Genomic DNA, 21,647 nt, shown 5'->3' on the forward strand with positions numbered 1-21,647 from the left:
CAGGTTTTAGAATTCATCATAGTACAGAAACAGCATTAGTGAAGGTTACAAATGATCTTCTTATGGCCTCGGACAGTGGACTCATCTCTGTGCTTGTTCTGTTAGACCTCAGTGCTGCTTTTGATACTGTTGACCATAAAATTTTATTACAGAGATTAGAGCATGCCATAGGTATTAAAGGCACTGCGCTGCGGTGGTTTGAATCATATTTGTCTAATAGATTACAATTTGTTCATGTAAATGGGGAATCTTCTTCACAGACTAAAGTTAATTATGGAGTTCCACAAGGTTCTGTGCTAGGACCAATTTTATTCACTTTATACATGCTTCCCTTAGGCAGTATTATTAGATGGTATTGCTTAAATTTTCATTGTTACGCAGATGATACCCAGCTTTATCTATCCATGAAGCCAGAGGACACACACCAATTAGCTAAACTGCAGGATTGTCTTACAGTCATAAAGACATGGATGACCTCTAATTTCCTGCTTTTAAACTCAGATAAAACTGAAGTTATTGTACTTGGCCCCACAAATCTTAGAAACATGGTGTCTAACCAGATCCTTACTCTGGATGGCATTACCCTGACCTCTAGTAATACTGTGAGAAATCTTGGAGTCATTTTTGATCAGGATATGTCATTCAAAGCGCATATTAAACAAATATGTAGGACTGCTTTTTTGCATTTACGCAATATCTCTAAAATCAGAAAGGTCTTGTCTCAGAGTGATGCTGAAAAACTAATTCATGCATTTATGTCCTCTAGGCTGGACTATTGTAATTCATTATTATCAGGTTGTCCTAAAAGTTCCCTAAAAAGCCTTCAGTTAATTCAAAATGCTGCAGCTAGAGTACTGACGGGGACTAGAAGGAGAGAGCATATCTCACCCATATTGGCCTCTCTTCATTGGCTTCCTGTTAATTCTAGAATAGAATTTAAAATTCTTCTTCTTACTTATAAGGTTTTGAATAATCAGGTCCCATCTTATCTTAGGGACCTCGTAGTACCATATCACCCCAATAGAGCGCTTCGCTCTCAGACTGCAGGCTTACTTGTAGTTCCTAGGGTTTGTAAGAGTAGAATGGGAGGCAGAGCCTTCAGCTTTCAGGCTCCTCTCCTGTGGAACCAGCTCCCAATTCAGATCAGGGAGACAGACACCCTCTCTACTTTTAAGATTAGGCTTAAAACTTTCCTTTTTGCTAAAGCTTATAGTTAGGGCTGGATCAGGTGACCCTGAACCATCCCTTAGTTATGCTGCTATAGACGTAGACTGCTGGGGGGTTCCCATGATGCACTGTTTCTTTCTCTTTTTGCTCTGTATGCACCACTCTGCATTTAATCATTAGTGATCGATCTCTGCTCCCCTCCACAGCATGTCTTTTTCCTGGTTCTCTCCCTCAGCCCCAACCAGTCCCAGCAGAAGACTGCCCCTCCCTGAGCCTGGTTCTGCTGGAGGTTTCTTCCTGTTAAAAGGGAGTTTTTCCTTCCCACTGTAGCCACGTGCTTGCTCACAGGGGGTCGTTTTGACCGTTGGGGTTTTACATAATTATTGTATGGCCTTGCCTTACAATATAAAGCGCCTTGGGGCAACTGTTTGTTGTGATTTGGCGCTATATAAAAAAATTGATTGATTGATTGATTGATTGATTGAAGAGCCTCTTTCACTGCAAGGAGTTCTCGATTGCCGACGTCATAGTTCCGTTCAGCTGGGGTCAACCTGCGAGAAAAGTAGGCACACGGGTGAAGAACCTTATCGGTCTCTCCGCTCTGGGATAGCACAGCTCCTATCCCTGAGTCAGAGGCGTCCACTTCAACCACGAACTGGCGGCTAGGGTCGGGCTGCACCAAAACTGGCGCAGAAGAGAACCGTCGTTTCAACTCCTTGAACGCGGCTTCGCACTGATCCGACCAGGTGAAGGGGACTTTTGGAGAGGTCAGGGCTGTCAGGGGGCTAACTACCTGACTGTAGCCCTTAATGAACCTCCTATAGAAATTAGCGAAGCCGAGGAACTGTTGCAGCTTCCTACGGCTTGTTGGTTGGGGCCAATCTCTCACCGCCGCAACCTTGGCCGGATCAGGGGCGACGGAGTTAGAGGAGATGATAAACCCCAGGAAGGACAAAGACGTGCGGTGAAACTCGCACTTCTCGCCCTTCACAAACAGTCGGTTCTCTAATAACCGCTGCAGAACCTGATGTACATGCTGGACATGGGTCTCAGGATCCGGAGAAAAGATGAGAATATCGTCTAGATATACGAAGACGAATCAGTGCAGGAAGTCCCGCAAGACGTCGTTAACCAAGGCTTGGAACGTCGCGGGGGCGTTGGTGAGGCCGAACGGCATGACCAGGTACTCGAAGTGACCTAACGGGGTGTTAAATGCCATCTTCCATTCGTCTCCCTTCCGGATCCGAACCAGGTGATACGCATTTCTAAGATCCAGCTTAGTAAAGATTTTGGCTCCATGCAGGGGGGTGAACACGGAATCCAACAATGGCAACGGGTATCGGTTGCGAACCGTAATCTCATTCAGCCCCCTGAAATCAATGCATGGACGGAGTCCACCATCTTTCTTGCCCACAAAAAAGAAACCTGCCCCCATCGGGGAGGTGGAGTTCCGGATCAGCCCGGCAGCTAATGAGTCCTGGATGTAGGTCTCCATTGATTCGCGCTCAGGTCATGAGAGGTTTTACAGCCTGCTGGACGGAAACTCAGCGCCTGGAACCAAATCAATGGCACAATCGTACGGACGGTGCGGGGGAAGGGTGAGTGCCAGATCCTTGCTGAAGACGTCAGCAAGATCGTGGTACTCAACCGGCACTGCCGTCAGATTGGGAGGGACTTTGACCTCCTCCTTAACCTGTAAACCGGGAGGAACCGAGGATCCTAAACACACCCGATGGCAGGTTTCGCTCCACTGAACCACCACCCCAGACGGCCAATCAATCCGGGGATTGTGCTTCAACATCCACGGGAAGCCCAAAATCACGCGGGAGGTAGAAGGAGTTACAAAAAACTCAATCTCCTCCCGATGGTTTCCAGACACCACCAGAGTTACTGGTTGTGTCTTGTGTGTGATTAAAGGGAGGAGGGTGCCATCTAGTGCCCGCACCTGCACTGGCAAAGGAAGCGCCACCAGAGGGAGCCCTACCTCCCTTGCCCATCTGCTGTCTAGCAGATTCCCTTCTGACCCCGTGTCCACCAGTGCTGGGGCTTGAAGGGTTAAATCCCCGCTCAGGATTGTAACTGGGAGTCGTGTGGCAATCTGTGTGTGTCTCACGTGAATGTTTTGACCCCCCCTTAGCCCAGTCTCTGAGGGCGGTTGTTGTTGTGGCCGTTTGGGGCAGTTTTTCTGTGTGTGCTCAGTTGAGCTGCAGAGAAAACACTCTCCACGGATCAGCCTCCTCATTTTGGCCCTGTGCGTTTCCCTAACAACGTCAGCAGGGGGAGCTGTTGCCCCACAGAGCGCTACGGCTGTGGAACGTGGGGAGGGCGGCCCCTTTTCGAACCCGGAAGGGAGAGGGGCGGCGCGTATCTGGTCACGTCCTTCGCCTCGCTCCCGACGGCGCTCCTCCAACCGATTGTCTAACCGTATAACGAGATCGATAAGCCCATCTAAATCCCGCGGTTCCTCCTTAGCTACCAGCTGCTCCTTCAGGACCAACGACAGTCCGTTTATGAAGGCGGCGCGGAGCGCAACGTTATTCCAGCCGGACCTCGCAGCCGCGATGCGGAAGTTGACTGCATAAGCGGCTGCGCTCTCGCGTCCCTGTCTCATTGACAGCAGCACGGTTGAAGCGGTCTCTCCTCTGTTAGGGTGATCAAACACTGTTCTGAACTCCCCCACAAACCCAGTGTATGCTGATAACAACCGTGAGTTCTGTTCCCAGAGCGCCGTAGCCCAGGCGCGTGCTTTACCCCGAAGCAGAGCAATCACATAAGCTATTTTACTAGCATCTGACGCGTACATGACGGGACGTTGTGCGAAGACGAGCGAACACTGCATGAAAAAGTCCGCGCACGTCTCCACACAACCTCCGTACGGCTCAGGAGGGCTTATGTATGCTTCAGGGGATGGTGGGAGGGGTTGTTGAACCACCACTGGAACGTTTATATCCTGCACAGGGTTGGCAGGAGGACGAGCTGCAGCAGCGCCCTAAGCGCTCGCCGCCATCTGTGCGGAGAGAGCCTCCACCCTGCGGTTCAGGAGGATGTTTTGCTCGGTCATTTGATCCAACCGAGCCGTAAAGGCGCTGATAATGTGCTGCAGCTCACCAATCACGTCTCCTGCAGACGCCTGCGCTCCCTGCTCTCCCATTGGTCGTTCAACAGCCGGGTGAAGCCCCTCGGAGTCCATGACGCTGGCCGAGATATCCTGTTGTGAAAGTGTAGTGACACGGACCCACAACAGGGGGCGCAAATGAACGGCCAATAGATGAGCCAAAAAGTAACAATTTAATGTTGTGAAACGTGCACAATGAAATGCAGACAATCTCAGAATATAATTACAGTCAAATCACAAAGGTGACGTGTGGGCAGGCTCGAGGATAGAAGACGTCTGTCCTGAGAAGAGCCGGAACCACACGATTTCCGCTGCCACAGAACCTGGTGAATACTGGAGCCGCCAAGTCCCGAATTCCCAGGTGATCACCGTCCCCGACTGTCGGATCTGGTACTGCTGGCGAGAACAAAGAGTCAAGTGTGGGTGTGTGTACACCCAGTAACAACAACGGTGGGAATGCCACCTCCACCTCTCACTCAATATTCAGTAGAGTACCGCAGTGATTCCTCAGAGGAAAAGAGTGCCGTCCTGCACTCACTCAGCTTCCACAGAAAAAGGAACCGGTACTCCTGCAAACACTCACAATATACAGATATATTGCAAAAGAAACGGCTGAGGATATTACCTCCAAGGAAGTACGATATCTCGGCAACGAGGTGGAGATGACGTCTGGTCTTTATGGAGTGCGATGATGAAGAATGTGTGACAGCTGTCAGGAATTAATGAGTGACAGCTGTCACTCCCGGCTGTGTCCGTGGCGGCAGCGCCCTTTCGTGCCTGAAGCCCGCACTTCAGGCAGGGCGCCCTTTGGTGGTGGGCCAGCAGTACATCCTCTTCTGGCGGCCCACACAACATTTCCAGTAAATTGGCCTTGCGGTAAACGGGAGAAGTGCTGACTGAAGGCATTTGCTATAGTCAAAAGATCAGACGTGTCATGATCTGGCCCATTTGGGCCAGCTGTTCTGATTCTGGACTTTGTTTTTTCCTCTTTCATGTTCTGAGCCTTTTGTCTTTTAGTCATGTATAGTCTCGCTGAGGTTATGTCTGATCTTGCTTCATGTTCATGTTAGGTTGTCATGCTTATGTTATCATTAGTTTTGTTTCTGTTATCCTGGTATTTGTCATTCATGTTCACTTAGTCACTTCAGTCCTAGTTTGTTTCTGTTCATTTATGCTTTGGTCTACAGTTCGGTTTATCACATTTTTGGTATTTTGCTTTTGTCACAGGTATTGGTCATTATTTATCTCTTATGTTCCATTTATTGTTTATCTGTTAAGTCCTTTTATTTATATCTTATAGTCACTGGCTGTCATTCTGTTCATTATTCAGTCTTAGTTTATACTGCCATCTCACCATTGTTTATTGCATTCACTTTTATATTTTGATCCATCTCACTCAGGTTATAGTTAAGATAATTGATTTCTTTGTTTACTGCCATCTTAGTTCTGTCAGGTATCAATCAATCAATCAATTTTTTTTATATAGCGCCAAATCACAACAAACAGTTGCCCCAAGGCGCTTTATATTGTAAGGCAAGGCCATACAATAATTATGTAAAACCCCAACGGTCAAAACGACCCCCTGTGAGCAAGCACTTGGCTACAGTGGGAAGGAAAAACTCCCTTTTAACAGGAAGAAACCTCCAGCAGAACCAGGCTCAGGGAGGGGCAGTCTTCTGCTGGGACTGGTTGGGGCTGAGGGAGAGAACCAGGAAAAAGACATGCTGTGGAGGGGAGCAGAGATCGATCACTAATGATTAAATGCAGAGTGGTGCATACAGAGCAAAAAGAGAAAGAAACAGTGCATCATGGGAACCCCCCAGCAGTCTACGTCTATAGCAGCATAACTAAGGGATGGTTCAGGGTCACCTGATCCAGCCCTAACTATAAGCTTTAGCAAAAAGGAAAGTTTTAAGCCTAATCTTAAAAGTAGAGAGGGTGTCTGTCTCCCTGATCTGAATTGGGAGCTGGTTCCACAGGAGAGGAGCCTGAAAGCTGAAGGCTCTGCCTCCCATTCTACTCTTACAAGCCCTAGGAACTACAAGTAAGCCTGCAGTCTGAGAGCGAAGCGCTCTATTGGGGTGATATGGTACTATGAGGTCCCTAAGATAAGATGGGACCTGATTATTCAAAACCTTATAAGTAAGAAGAAGAATTTTAAATTCTATTCTAGAATTAACAGGAAGCCAATGAAGAGAGGCCAATATGGGTATGGTTTATATGATTCTGTTTTAGCTCTGTTCATTGTTCTATGTTTCTTTCATGCCAGCCCAAATATGTTCCCACTCCATATCACTGCACCAGCCATTGTGTTTTTGTCTCACACTTTGTCTGCTTTGTATTTTCACTCACTCCCGCTCTTGCACTTGCTCATGTGTCTTTGTTACTTTCATCACTCCACTGTTTTCCTGCCTTCACTCTCTTGCCTTCCCTGACACCTGTGTCTTGTTCCACTAATTACATCACCAGTTATTTAAGCCCTCACAGTCTTACAGTCCCTTGCTCGATTGTTGAATGATTTCACTTTCCAGCACTCACGTCCTTGCCTTGTTTTGCCTTGTATTCAGCCTGCCGGTATCTGACTTTGTTTTGCTCTCGACCTTGTACTTGTCTTTGCCTCTGATTACCTCCACGCCGTGTTTTTTGACCACAGCCTGTTTATTGGACCAAGCCTCAGCCTCACGTCTGTCTGTACCTTTGCCATCGCTACTGGATCTCCTGTGTACCGAATCCCAGCTTGTAATTAAACCTTTTTCTTACACCAGTCTGTTTGTGAGCGTTTTGCATTTGTGTCCTGCTCGGTTTGTGCCACACCTGACAAGTATAATTATTATTGATAAGCATGTTAAAAGATGCAGAATCAGATTTACCTGAGATATTAAGATATTAAGATATTTTCCAGAAATGTCTTGGATTCTTAAAATTATTTGCTAAAGAATTTTTATAGTAGTTAGATGTGGCATTTCTGGTATATGTTGTACATGTATTTCTAAACTGTTTATAAGCTTCCCAATCAACAGGATCTTTTGTAGATCAATACTTCCTCCATGCTTTATCCCTCTGCTTGAAGAGATGCAGCAGTTTACCATTCACCCAGGGAAGATGGTGACCTTTGACCTTGATCACTGTAAGAGGTGGATGACTGTTAAGGACTCTACAAATCTCATCATAAAAAACAATAGTCCCATGCCTCATTAATTAAAGGTATTAGTTTCAGTCAACTCCAATTAATATTTAGCAGGTCAGTAATATAATTATCACAATTAAATAATTTAAATTGACGAACTGTTTTTCGTCTGAATTTAGGGGGCAGATGAGAACTTTTAATTTTAGCTGATGCAATGACCACTGAAACAGTCAGACAGGACACCAGATTCCAAAAATCTATTGGGATGAGTTATTAAAATCCAGTCAAGAAGAAATTTAGACTGAAGATTAATTCTTGTTGGTTCATTGATAAGCTGAGTGAAATTAGCACTGTTAAAGATGTTCCGGTCACTAGCTGAAGATGAAGCTAACCAGTCAATATTGAAATCACCCGTCAAAATAATTTCACTTGCTTGATTCATGGATGTAACAGGAGATACAATGTTTTTTACAGAATCAGAAGGAGAATTTGGAGGTCTGTAAATGCGACCTATTATTAAATGTTTATTTTCATGTAAAATCACTTTAACAAAGAGCGCTTCAAAACTGACTGGTTTCTCCTTTGGAAAAACAGGATATGATTGAAAACTTGAAGATACAAAAGTGGCCACTCCGATTCTTCTAGAACCTCTGCCTGATGTGAACAAAGTATAATTTTCCAAAGAAATGTCATTGTCTGAGTTGATAGAAGAAAGCCGTGTTTCAGATATAGTAATTATACTTGGTTCATTGTAGGTAAGCCAAAACCTAACCTGGTCAATTTTAAGCAAAAGACTCCTAATATTTACATGAATAATATAAAGACCATTAACCATGATCAAAGAGAGAAAAATAAATTTAAAAAGTTATACAAAGTAAAAAAGAGAACTTAAAGTACCATGAGAGCAATTAACCACATAAACAACCACAATTACACACATACAAACATACAGAGCAACCCATATACACTTACAAAACACACACAACAAAAACAATAGTTCAAGATGAAACATTTAGACCAAAACTGCCAGACGACAAAGACAGGGAGAAAAAAACAGGATACCCAGTCTGCAATATATATATATATATATATATATATATATATATATATATATATATATATATATATATATATATCTTCTTTGTCTTTCGGCTGTTCCCGTTAGGGGTCGCCACAGCAGATCAATCATTTCCATCTCACCCTGTCCTCTGTATCTTCACTCTTCATTCCACCACCAAGTCTCCTTGTCTTCCTTCCACTGTCCAGATGTCATACGCAGTACTGTCGTAGCTGTCTCCCTCACCACATCTGCAGTACTTTTCCACTTGCCTCTACTGGTGGTTGGCTCTCACTGCGGTATTGTATCACTTCCTGTTCCGGAGCACAGCGGTGTTTTTCTGTATCTGTTAGCTGTTTAATCTGCGCAGTTAGATTGATCTAGTTATCTAGATTACGATTTGTTTCCCAGTGTAATCTTTACGTGCCTTAACTAAAGCACTCCTTCTGCTGAATCACCTCTAAATTATTTACACATTATTCACTTTGCGTGTTTTTAGGAATCCGCTAGCTTAGCGTAGCTACTAGCTCTTAGCCGATTTAGCATGGCGGCTTCTCCTGTCTCTCCCGCACTTTTCTGCTCTGGGTGTGAAATGTTTAGTTATTCCTCGGCCTCCTTTAGCAGTAATGGTACTTGTAATAAGTGTAGCTTATTCGTAGCTTTGGAGGCCAGGCTGGGCGAATTGGAGACTCGGCTCCGCACCGTGGAAAATTCTACAGCTAGCAAGGCCCCTGTAGTCGGTGCGGACCAAGGTAGCTTAGCCGCCGTTAGTTACCCCCTGGCAGATCCCGAGCAGCCGGGAAAGCAGGCCGACTGGGTGACTGTGAGGAGGAAGCGTAGCCCTAAACAGAAGCCCCGTGTACACCGCCAACCCGTTCACATCTCTAACCGTTTTTTCCCACTCGACGACACACCCGCCGAGGATCAAACTCTGGTTATTGGCGACTCTGTTTTGAGAAATGTGAAGTTAGCGACACCAGCAACCATAGTCAATTGTCTTCCGGGGGCCAGAGCAGGCGACATTGAAGGAAATTTGAAACTGCTGGCTAAGGCTAAGCGTAAATTTGGTAAGATTGTAATTCACGTAGGCAGTAATGACACCCGGTTACGCCAATCGGAGGTCACTAAAATTAACATTAAATCGGTGTGTAACTTTGCAAAAACAATGTCGGACTCTGTAGTTTTCTCTGGGCCCCTCCCCAATCGGACCGGGAGTGACATGTTTAGCCACATGTTCTCCTTGAATTGCTGGCTGTCTGAGTGGTGTCCAAAAAATGAGGTGGGCTTCATAGATAATTGGCAAAGCTTCTGGGGAAAACCTGGTCTTGTTAGGAGAGACGGCATCCATCCCACTTTGGATGGAGCAGCTCTCATTTCTAGAAATCTGGCCAATTTTCTTAAATCCTCCAAACCGTGACTATCCAGGGTTGGGACCAGGAAGCAGAGTTGTAGTCTTACACACCTCTCTGCAGCTTCTCTCCCCCTGCCATCCCCTCATTACCCCATCCCCGTAGAGACGGTGCCTGCTCCCAGACTACCAATAACCAGCAAAAATCTATTTAAGCATAAAAATTCAAAAAGAAAAAATAATATAGCACCTTCAACTGCACCACAGACTAAAACAGTTAAATGTGGTCTATTAAACATTAGGTCTCTCTCTTCTAAGTCCCTGTTGGTAAATGATATAATAATTGATCAACATATTGATTTATTCTGCCTAACAGAAACCTGGTTACAGCAGGATGAATATGTTAGTTTAAATGAGTCAACACCCCCGAGTCACACTAACTGTCAGAATGCTCGTAGCACGGGCCGGGGTGGAGGATTAGCAGCAATCTTCCATTCCAGCTTATTAATTAATCCAAAACCCAGACAGAGCTTTAATTCATTTGAAAGCTTGTCTCTTAGTCTTGTCCATCCAAATTGGAAGTCCCAAAAACCAGTTTTATTTGTTATTATCTATCGTCCACCTGGTCGTTACTGTGAGTTTCTCTGTGAATTTTCAGACCTTTTGTCTGACTTAGTGCTTAGCTCAGATAAGATAATTATAGTGGGCGATTTTAACATCCACACAGATGCTGAGAATGACAGCCTCAACACTGCATTTAATCTATTATTAGACTCTATTGGCTTTGCTCAAAAAGTAAATGAGTCCACCCACCACTTTAATCATATCTTAGATCTTGTTCTGACTTATGGTATGGAAATAGAAGACTTAACAGTATTCCCTGAAAACTCCCTTCTGTCTGATCATTTCTTAATAACATTTACATTTACTCTGATGGACTACCCAGCAGTGGGGAATAAGTTTCATTACACTAGAAGTCTTTCAGAAAGCGCTGTAACTAGGTTTAAGGATATGATTTCTTCTTTATGTTCTCTAATGCCATATACCAACACAGTGCAGAGTAGCTACCTAAACTCTGTAAGGGAGATAGAGTATCTCGTCAATAGTTTTACATCCTCATTGAAGACAACTTTGGATGCTGTAGCTCCTCTGAAAAGAGAGCTTTAAATCAGAAGTGTCTGACTCCGTGGTATAACTCACAAACTCGTAGCTTAAAGCAGATAACCCGTAAGTTGGAGAGGAAATGGCGTCTCACTAATTTAGAAGATCTTCACTTAGCCTGGAAAAAGAGTCTGTTGCTCTATAAAAAAGCCCTCCATAAAGCTAGGACATCTTTCTACTCATCACTAATTGAAGAAAATAAGAACAACCCCAGGTTTCTTTTCAGCACTGTAGCCAGGCTGACAAAGAGTCAGAGCTCTATTGAGCTGAGTATTCCATTAACTTTAACTAGTAATGACTTCATGACTTTCTTTGCTAACAAAATTTTAACTATTAGAGAAAAAATTACTCATAACCATCCCAAAGACGTATCGTTATCTTTGGCTGCTTTCAGTGATGCCGGTATTTGGTTAGACTCTTTCTCTCCGATTGTTCTGTCTGAGTTATTCTCATTAGTTACTTCATCCAAACCATCAACATGTTTATTAGACCCCATTCCTACCAGGCTGCTCAAGGAAGCCCTACCATTATTTAATGCTTCGATCTTAAATATGATCAATCTATCTTTGTTAGTTGGCTATGTACCACAGGCTTTTAAGGTGGCAGTAATTAAACCATTACTTAAAAAGCCATCACTTGACCCAGCTATCTTAGCTAATTATAGGCCAATCTCCAACCTTCCTTTTCTCTCAAAAATTCTTGAAAGGGTAGTTGTAAAACAGCTAACTGATCATCTGCAGAGGAATGGTCTATTTGAAGAGTTTCAGTCAGGTTTTAGAATTCATCATAGTACAGAAACAGCATTAGTGAAGGTTACAAATGATCTTCTTATGGCCTCGGACAGTGGACTCATCTCTGTGCTTGTTCTGTTAGACCTCAGTGCTGCTTTTGATACTGTTGACCATAAAATTTTATTACAGAGATTAGAGCATGCCATAGGTATTAAAGGCACTGCGCTGCGGTGGTTTGAATCATATTTGTCTAATAGATTACAATTTGTTCATGTAAATGGGGAATCTTCTTCACAGACTAAAGTTAATTATGGAGTTCCACAAGGTTCTGTGCTAGGACCAATTTTATTTACTTTATACATGCTTCCCTTAGGCAGTATTATTAGACGGTATTGCTTAAATTTTCATTGTTACGCAGATGATACCCAGCTTTATCTATCCATGAAGCCAGAGGACACACACCAATTAGCTAAACTGCAGGATTGTCTTACAGACATAAAGACATGGATGACCTCTAATTTCCTGCTTTTAAACTCAGATAAAACTGAAGTTATTGTACTTGGCCCCACAAATCTTAGAAACATGGTGTCTAACCAGATCCTTACTCTGGATGGCATTACCCTGACCTCTAGTAATACTGTGAGAAATCTTGGAGTCATTTTTGATCAGGATATGTCATTCAAAGCGCATATTAAACAAATATGTAGGACTGCTTTTTTGCATTTACGCAATATCTCTAAAATCAGAAAGGTCTTGTCTCAGAGTGATGCTGAAAAACTAATTCATGCATTTATTTCCTCTAGGCTGGACTATTGTAATTCATTATTATCAGGTTGTCCTAAAAGTTCCCTAAAAAGCCTTCAGTTAATTCAAAATGCTGCAGCTAGAGTACTGACGGGGACTAGAAGGAGAGAGCATATCTCACCCATATTGGCCTCTCTTCATTGGCTTCCTGTTAATTCTAGAATAGAATTTAAAATTCTTCTTCTTACTTATAAGGTTTTGAATAATCAGGTCCCATCTTATCATAGGGACCTCGTAGTACCATATCACCCCAATAGAGCGCTTCGCTCTCAGACTGCAGGCTTACTTGTAGTTCCTAGGGTTTGTAAGAGTAGAATGGGAGGCAGAGCCTTCAGCTTTCAGGCTCCTCTCCTGTGGAACCAGCTCCCAATTCAGATCAGGGAGACAGACACCCTCTCTACTTTTAAGATTAGGCTTAAAACTTTCCTTTTTGCTAAAGCTTATAGTTAGGGCTGGATCAGGTGACCCTGAACCATCCCTTAGTTATGCTGCTATAGACGTAGACTGCTGGGGGGTTCCCATGATGCACTGTTTCTTTCTCTTTTTGCTCTGTATGCACCACTCTGCATTTAATCATTAGTGATCGATCTCTGCTCCCCTCCACAGCATGTCTTTTTCTTGGTTCTCTCCCTCAGCCCCAACCAGTCCCAGCAGAAGACTGCCCCTCCCTGAGCCTGGTTCTGCTGGAGGTTTCTTCCTGTTAAAAGGGAGTTTTTCCTTCCCACTGTAGCCAAGTGCTTGCTCACAGGGGGTCGTTTTGACCGTTGGGGTTTTACATAATTATTGTATGGCCTTGCCTTACAATATAAAGCGCCTTGGGGCAACTGTTTGTTGTGATTTGGCGCTATATAAAAAAAAATTGATTGATTGATTGATTGATTGTCCAAAATTGCTTCCCCTCCAACCAGTGCTTCTCTCACCTGCTCGCTAAATTTCACACAACGGTCTTCCTCCTTCAGCTTCCACCATCTGATCCTTTGTTGAGCTTTCACTCTCTTCTTCTTCTTTACCTCTAAATTCATCCTACAACAACCATCCTATGTTGTCTAACTATACTCTCTCCTGCCACCACCTTACAGTCTCTGATTTCTTTTACATTTACCCTGATGGACTACCCTGCAGTGGGGAATAAGTTTCATTACACTAGAAGTCTTTCAGAAAGCGCTGTAACTAGGTTTAAGGATATGATTCCTTCTTTATGTTCTCTAATGTCATATACCAACACAGAGCAGAGTAGCTACCTAAACTCTGTAAGGGAGTTAGAGTATCTTGTCAATAGTTTTACATCCTCATTGAAGACAACTTTGGATGCTGTAGCTCCTCTGAAAAAGAGAGCTTTAAATCAGAAGTGTCTGACTCCGTGGTATAACTCACAAACTCGTAGCTTAAAGCAGATAACCCGTAAGTTGGAGAGGAAATGGCGTCTCACTAATTTAGAAGATCTTCACTTAGCCTGGAAAAAGAGTTTGTTGCTCTATAAGAAAGCCCTTCGTGAAGCTAGGACATCTTTCTACTCATCACTAATTGAAGAAAATAAGAACAACCCCAGGTTTCTTTTCAGCACTGTAGCCAGGCTGACAAAGAGTCAGAGCTCTATTGAGCTGAGTATTCCATTAACTTTAACTAGTAATGACTTCATGACTTTCTTTGCTAACAAAATTTTGACTATTAGAGAAAAAATTACTCATAACCATCCCAAAGATGTATCGTTATCTTTGGCTGCTTTCAGTGATGCCGGTATTTGGTTAGACTCTTTCTCTCCGATTGTTCTGTCTGAGTTATTTTCATTAGTTACTTCATCCAAACCATCAACATGCTTATTAGACCCCATTCCTGCCAGGCTGCTCAAGGAAGTCCTACCATTATTTAATGCTTCAATCTTAAATATGATCAATCTATCTTTGTTAGTTGGTTATGTACCACAGGCCTTTAAGGTGGCAGTAATTAAACCATTAGTTAAAAAGCCATCACTTGACCCAGCTATCTTAGCTAATTATAGGCCAATCTCCAACCTTCCTTTTCTCTCAAAGATTCTTGAGAGGGTAGTTGTAAAACAGCTAACTGATCACCTGCAGAGGAATGATCTATTTGAAGAGTTTCAGTCAGGTTTTAGAATTCATCATAGTACAGAAACAGCATTAGTGAAGGTTACAAATGATCTTCTTATGGCTTCGGACAGTGGACTTATCTCTGTGCTTGTTCTGTTGGACCTCAGTGCTGCTTTTGATACTGTTGACCATAAAATTTTATTACAGAGATTAGAGCATGTCATAGGTATTAAAGGCATTGCGCTGCGGTGGTTTGAATCATATTTGTCTAATAGATTACAGTTTGTTCATGTAAATGGGGAATCTTCTTCACAGACTAAAGTTAATTATGGAGTTCCACAAGGTTCTGTGCTAGGACCAATTTTATTCACTTTATACATGCTTCCCTTGGGCAGTATTATTAGACGGTATTGCTTAAATTTTCATTGTTACGCAGATGATACCCAGCTTTATCTATCCATGAAGCCAGAGGATACGCACCAATTAGCTAAACTGCAGGATTGTCTTACAGACATAAAGACATGGATGACCTCTAATTTCCTGCTTTTAAACTCAGATAAAACTGAAGTTATTGTACTTGGCCCCACAAATCTTAGAAGCATGGTGTCTAACCAGATCGTTACTCTGGATGGCATTTCCCTGATCTCTAGTAATACTGTGAGAAATCTTGGAGTTATTTTTGATCAGGATATGTCATTCAAAGCGCATATTAAACAAATATGTAGGACTGCCTTTTTGCATTTACGCAATATCTCTAAAATCAGAAAGGTCTTGTCTCAGAGTGATGCTGAAAAACTAATTCATGCATTTGTTTCCTTTAGGCTGGACTATTGTAATTCATTATTATCAGGTTGTCCTAAAAGTTCCCTAAAAAGCCTTCAGTTGGTTCAGAATGCTGCAGCTAGAGTACTGACGGGGACTAGCAGGAGAGAGCATATCTCACCCGTGTTGGCCTCCCTTCATTGGCTTCCTGTTAATGCTAGAATAGAATTTAAAATTCTTCTTCTTACTTATAAGGTTTTGAATAATCAGGTCCCATCTTATCTTAGGGACCTCGTAGTACCATATTACCCCATTAGAGCGCTTCGCTCTCAGACTGCGGGCTTACTTGTAGTTCCTAGGGTTTGTAAGAGTAGAATGGGAGGCAGAGCCTTCAGCTTTCAGGCTCCTCTCCTGTGGAACCAGCTCCCAATTCAGATCAGGGAGACAGATACCCTCTCTACTTTTAAGATTAGGCTTAAAACTTTCCTGTTCGCTAAGGCTTATAGTTAGGGCTGGATCGGGTGACCCTGGACCATCCCTTGGTTATGTTGCTTTAGACGTAGACTGTGTTTCATAATTATTGTATGGCCTTGCCTTGCAATGTGGAGCGCCTTGGGGCAACTGTTTGTTGTGATTTGGCGCTATACAAGAAAAAAGTTGATTGATTGATTGATTGATTTTAGCTTGCATCTCCTATAAAGAATGTAGTCCACCTGTGTGCACCTTCCTCCACTCTTATGTTACCCTGTTCTCCTCCCTTTTCTTAAAGTATGTATTCACCACAGCCATTTCCATCCTTTTTGCAAAATCAACTACCATCTGTCCTTCCCCATTCCTATCCTTGATACCATATCTACCCATTACTTCTTCATCACCTCTGTTCCCTTCACCAACATGGCCATTGAAGTCCGCTCCTATCACCACTCTTTCGTGCTTGGGTTCACTCTCCACCACCTCATCTCACACACTGCAGAAATCTTCTTTCTCCTTCATCTCACAACCTACCTGTGGGGCATATGCACTGATGATATTCATCATCACCCCTTCAATTTCCAACTTCACACTCATCACCCTGTCAGACACTCGCTTAACCTCCAACACACTTTTAACATACTCTTCCTTTAAAATGACCCCAACACCATTTCTCTTCCTGTCCTCTCCATGGTGCAACAACTTGTACCCACCGCCGATGCTCCTGCTCTTACTTCCCTTCCACTTGGTCTCTTGCACACACAATATGTCTACCTTTCTCCTTTCCATCATATCAGCCAGCTCTCTCCCTTTACCAGTCATACTACCAACATTCAAAGTCCCTACTCTCATTTCCACCCTTCTAGTTTTCCTCTTCCGCTGTTTGTGGAAACGTTCTCCTCCTCCTTCTTCATCATCTTCGCCCAGCAGTAGCCCAATTTCCACCGGCACCCTGTTGGGCAACAGCACCGGTGGCGGACATTGTTAACCCGGGCCACGACCGATCCAGTATGGAAATTCGATTCTTAGTCTGCATAGTTGGGTTGGCTTGTTTTACGCCAGATGCCCTTCCTGATGCAACCCTCCTCATTTATCTGGGCTTGGGATCGGCACTCAGAATGTACTGGCTGCACATATATATTAAAAAATATTCATACTCAACAAACATTATATAAACTGCCATGTCAGGACCAGTGGAATTGAGGAAAGAAAGAGAAAAAATAGAAAGAAAGAAGAAAAAATATACTAAAATATAGCAATAATACTACATTACATCATGACAATCGCTTTACGGCAAACACTCATCACGCGAGAAGCACATAGCAATACACTCCTCAATTATGATACAAAAATAAACATTAATCACAGTCAAGAGGACTTCATGGTGACTTTCCAAATGTAAGCATCTGCTTCATCAGGAGACCGAAACAAGAGAGAAATATCGTCATCAGTGACGACTCGAAGGACAGCAGGCTACAGCAGGGCATACTTTATTCCCAGCTCACAAAGACGATTTTTAGCTGGAGTAAACAAGCGTCGTTTCTTCCTCACTCCGGTGCTAAAGTCAGGGTATATGTGCATCCTAGATCCTTTGAACATAAGCTCCTTCTTCTCACGGGCAAGACGAAGAATCTTTAACTTGTCTTGGAAATGAAAGAACTTTACCAAAATTGGTCTGGAGGCACGATGCGCCCTCTCAATAGCTGGCAGAGTGGGAAAATGATCACGGCCAAATAATTGGATAATGAGCTGATCAACAAAGGCGATCATATCACGGTCCTCGGATCCTTCAGGAATGCGAAGAAAGCACAAGTCGGAGGCTCTGCTCCAGTTCTCAGCGTCCTCAACTTTCTCCACAAGGTAGGCATTCTGTTTCTCAAGGGCCTGGACACGTGTCTCCATGCTAGCTAGGTCAGCTAGGTCATCCTGGTTGGTACCAACTCGGACCTCCAATTCAGTCACTTTAGTACCAAGTAGACTCAAAGATTCATTCAATGTATTAACACTGCATTGAATTTTATCACGTTTTTAGTCAAAATGTGACAGCATATCAGTCTTTAACTGCCGTAGAGCCTCCAACAGAGATTTATTCATGAAGAATTGATATTTGAAGAGGAAAAAGTTGTATTTTGGGGTGAGATGGTGGTCTAAGATAGGGGACCTTGGAAATCTGGGTCAAGGTCACATGCGTAGACATCACATTTGTGTCCATTTACAGATAAGCAATGTCTTAAAAAGGGGAAAGAGGGAAAACCTAGAGCTTTCAAAATGTGGCACATGCACTGCCGCACAGAAATCCATTTCAATGGTCCCCCTTATGTCAAGGCAGAGGACAAAAAGTGTGCTGGAAGAAATTTAACAAATCTTTGTGTATTTTTCCACTATGAGGTCACTCTGTGTGTGTGTGTGTGTGTGTGTGTGTGTGTGTGTGTGTGTGTGTGTGTGTGTGTGTGTGTGTGTGTGTGTGTGTGTGTGTGTGTGTGTGTGTGTGTGTGTGTGTGTGTTACCATTAGTCCTGTGTGCAGCATCAGAAAGTGGGCTGTCTGGGTGACATCAGCAGCATGGATCAGGTTGTGGTAAGGGTTTCTGTGTTTGCTGTAGCCATTCTCCAGCGCTTCAACAAACTGCACCAGAGCCTGCACTGGAATCTGAACAAAGTAGTGTGCATGTTACAAGTACTGCTCTCACTATCACTGCTACACCCTGTCCGTATAGTGTTCTCAGTCACACTACATACCTAAGTTTTAATTAAATTTTCCTTTCTCAAACTGGTGAATAAGCAATAAAATAGAATACACTATGTGCACAATTATTAGGTGAGTGAGTTTTCTGACCTCATCATTTCTATTCATATTTTCTGTTTCCTGGTTGCTTGGATGGTGGCTATGCTGTTGTTGAACTAGTGAGCTATCTGTCAATGACTGCTGTCTTCTTGACATAGTCCATCTCTCTGAGGTCTTAAGAGAGACTTTAATAAGACAAAGAACTCAAGTCTTCTTCGTTTTCATATATTTGTGCTTGCGAGTTACAAAGTTTCCAGCTGCTTGCCGTGCTTTCAATTCAATTCAATTTATTTAGTTTACTAACGCCAAATCACAACAAAGCTGCCTCAAGGCGCTTCACACAAGTAAGGTCTAACCTTACCAACCCCTAGAGCAAGAGCACAGGTGACTGTGGTAAGGAAAAACTCCCTCAGATGATTTGAGGATGAAACCTCAAGCAGACCAGACTCAAAGGGGTGACCCTCTGCTTGGGCCATTCTACCAAAAAGGTTTACAATACAGAACACAATGCAACAACAATTGAGAGTCCATGGAGGTATCCAGTCCACCGTCAGGTGGGGGAGGGTGTCATTGAGCCACTCGTTGGATCTGTTCCTGCAGAAGACGTGTCCGTTCCAGAAATAATCTAATCCAGCCGCATCTTGTACAGAGAGAAAAAGAAAACAGAATCAGTCAGCCAGAAAAAAACTACACTTAAGGTATAATTTGTCAGCATTAAGCAACAGGAAAGCAGAAGAAATACTAAGGTGATCGTGAGCCACTAGCCCTAAGCTTCACTAAAAGACCCAGACTTTAGATAAAGTTGAGGCCAAGTCCCACTCTGTTTACTAATAAAATTAATTTAAAAGGGTAGTGTACTTGCTCAGGGAGGTTGGTAAGGTTAGACCTTACTTGCTTGAATTGCCTTGACGCAGCTTTGTTGTGATTTGGTGCTATACCATTAAAATGAACTGAATCATGCCACACTTATGACAAATCAAAATTTTGGAAAACCTTTTCCTCATTTTGTAAAGGGAAGCCCTATCCTATATATAGTGCCAGTGCTTATCTCAGGATTCTGTTGTGTGGGCCGCCAGAAGAGGAGGTACTGCTGGCCCACCACCAGAGGGCGCCCTGCCTGAAGTGCGGGCTTCAGGCACGAGAGGGCGCTGCCGCCTCAGGAACAAGCCGTGGTGACAGCTGTCACCCATCATCCGTGACAGCTGTCACTAATCATCACATCTGGTATAAAAGCAGGAAGACACCTCCACCAAACTGCCGAGATATCATCTTCATCTGGAAGTAATATCCTCAGCCTTTTGTGATATTTGTAAATCTGTTATTGTGAGTGTTTGCAGGAGTACCGGTCCGTTTAGTGGAGGCTGTGCAAGACGGTGCTCTTTTTCTTCTGAGGGACCGCTGCAAAGTGTTGAGTGAGAGGTGGAGGTGGAATTCCCACCAGGATTGTTACTGGGTGTTCACACACCCACCCTTTGACTGTCTTTTGCTTTCTGCCAGCAGTACCAGATCAGACACGTCGGGAAGATGGCCACCTGGGGACTCCGGGACTTGGCGGCTCCAGTATTCCTCGGGTTCGGTGGTGGTGGAAATCGTGTGGTTCCGGTTCGTTTCCAGACGGGCGTCTCCTATCGTCAAGCCTGCCCACACGACACCTTTATTAATTGACTGTTGCACATTCTGAATCTGCTGTGTTTGGTTGTGTCATTCACAACAGTAAAGTGTTATAATTTGACTCCTTCCATTGTCCGTTCATTTACGCCCCCTGTTGTGGGTCCGTGTCACTACACTTTCCCAACAGATTCTATTTGTTGTCTTTCTGATGCCTGATTCTTTTATATATAGGAACTTATATAGGAACAGACTAAGAATTTGCCTCGATATAATGGTGCAACATTAAACAGAGAGCAATATAAAATGCTAAGATAAAATATACAATATGTGTGCGGGGGGGCTGTAGCTTTCCTGAAGTCCACGATCATCTCCACTGTTTTCTGGGCGTTGAGCTCCAAGTTGTTGCTGCTACACCAGGTCACCAGCCGGTCCACCTCCCTCCTGTAGGCAGACTCATCCCCATCCGAAATGAGTCCAATGAGGGTGGTGTCGTCCGCAAACTTGATGAGCTTTACGGAGTCATGGCTGGAGGTGCAGCAGTTAGTGTACAGGGAGAAGAGCAGAGGGGAAAGGACACAGCCCTGTGGAGATCCTGTGCTGAGAGCCCGAGTGTTCGAGACATTCTTTCCCAGCCTCACATCCTGGCTCCGGTCCATCAGAAAGTCTGTGATCCACCTGCAGGTGGAGTCGGGCACGTGGAGCAGAGAAAGCTTGTCCTGGAGCAAAGCCGGAAGGATGGTGTTGAATGCCAAGCTGAAGTCCACAAACAGGATCCTAGCATAGGTTCCTGGGGAGTCCAGGTGCTGCAGGATGGAGTGCAGGGCCAGGTTTATGGCGTCGTCTACAGACCTGTTGGCTCTGTAGGCAAACTGCAGGGGGTCCAGGAGGGGGTCGGTGATGGACTTCAGGTGGGATAAAACCAGGCGTTCGAAGGTCTTCATGACTACAGACGTGAGAGCCACAGGCCTGTAGTCATTAAGTCCAGTGACGCGTGGTTTCTTGGGGACTGGAATTATAATGGAGGACTTGAAGCAGACTGGAACATGGCGTGACTCCAGGGAGGTGCTGAAGATCCCCGTGAAGACTGGGGCTAGCTCATCAGCACAGTGTCTCAGGGTGGCAGGAGAGACACAGTCTGGGCCCGGAGCCTTACGTGGATTCAGCCTTTTGAAGTGTCTTCTCACGTCCTCCTCTTGGACGGAGAGGGCAACGGGGGGAGAGGGGAGGGGGAGGGCAGCGGTGAGAGGGGGGAGGTCCAGAGTGTTTGAATATCCAGTTGTGTGGGGGGTGGGGAGGTGTGAGTCATCTTCAAAGCGTGAATAGAAGACATTCAGATCGTTGGCCAGCTTCAGGTCGTCAATAGAACGAGGTGCTTGGGCTTGTAGTTGGTGATCTCTTTCAACCCCCTCCACACAGAGGCAGAGAATCTTTGCTGCAGACGTGAACTGTACATGGATTTAGC

General features: G+C 44.1%; 1 protein-coding gene across 1 annotated transcript in view; it reads right to left on the reverse strand.

Annotated features, from left to right (window-relative positions):
* Nucleotides 1-21,647, reverse strand: part of pde1a (phosphodiesterase 1A, calmodulin-dependent) — a 397,928-nt gene that overhangs the window by 159,323 nt on the left and 216,958 nt on the right. Inside the window, exon 7 of the mRNA XM_034187112.1 lies at nt 18,299-18,439. Within this exon, the coding sequence (XP_034043003.1) occupies nt 18,299-18,439 (141 nt within the window). The remainder of the gene's footprint in view (nt 1-18,298; nt 18,440-21,647) is intronic.

Source organism: Thalassophryne amazonica, chromosome 14 (assembly GCF_902500255.1).
Source record: "Thalassophryne amazonica chromosome 14, fThaAma1.1, whole genome shotgun sequence".
Lineage (NCBI taxonomy): Eukaryota > Metazoa > Chordata > Actinopteri > Batrachoidiformes > Batrachoididae > Thalassophryne > Thalassophryne amazonica.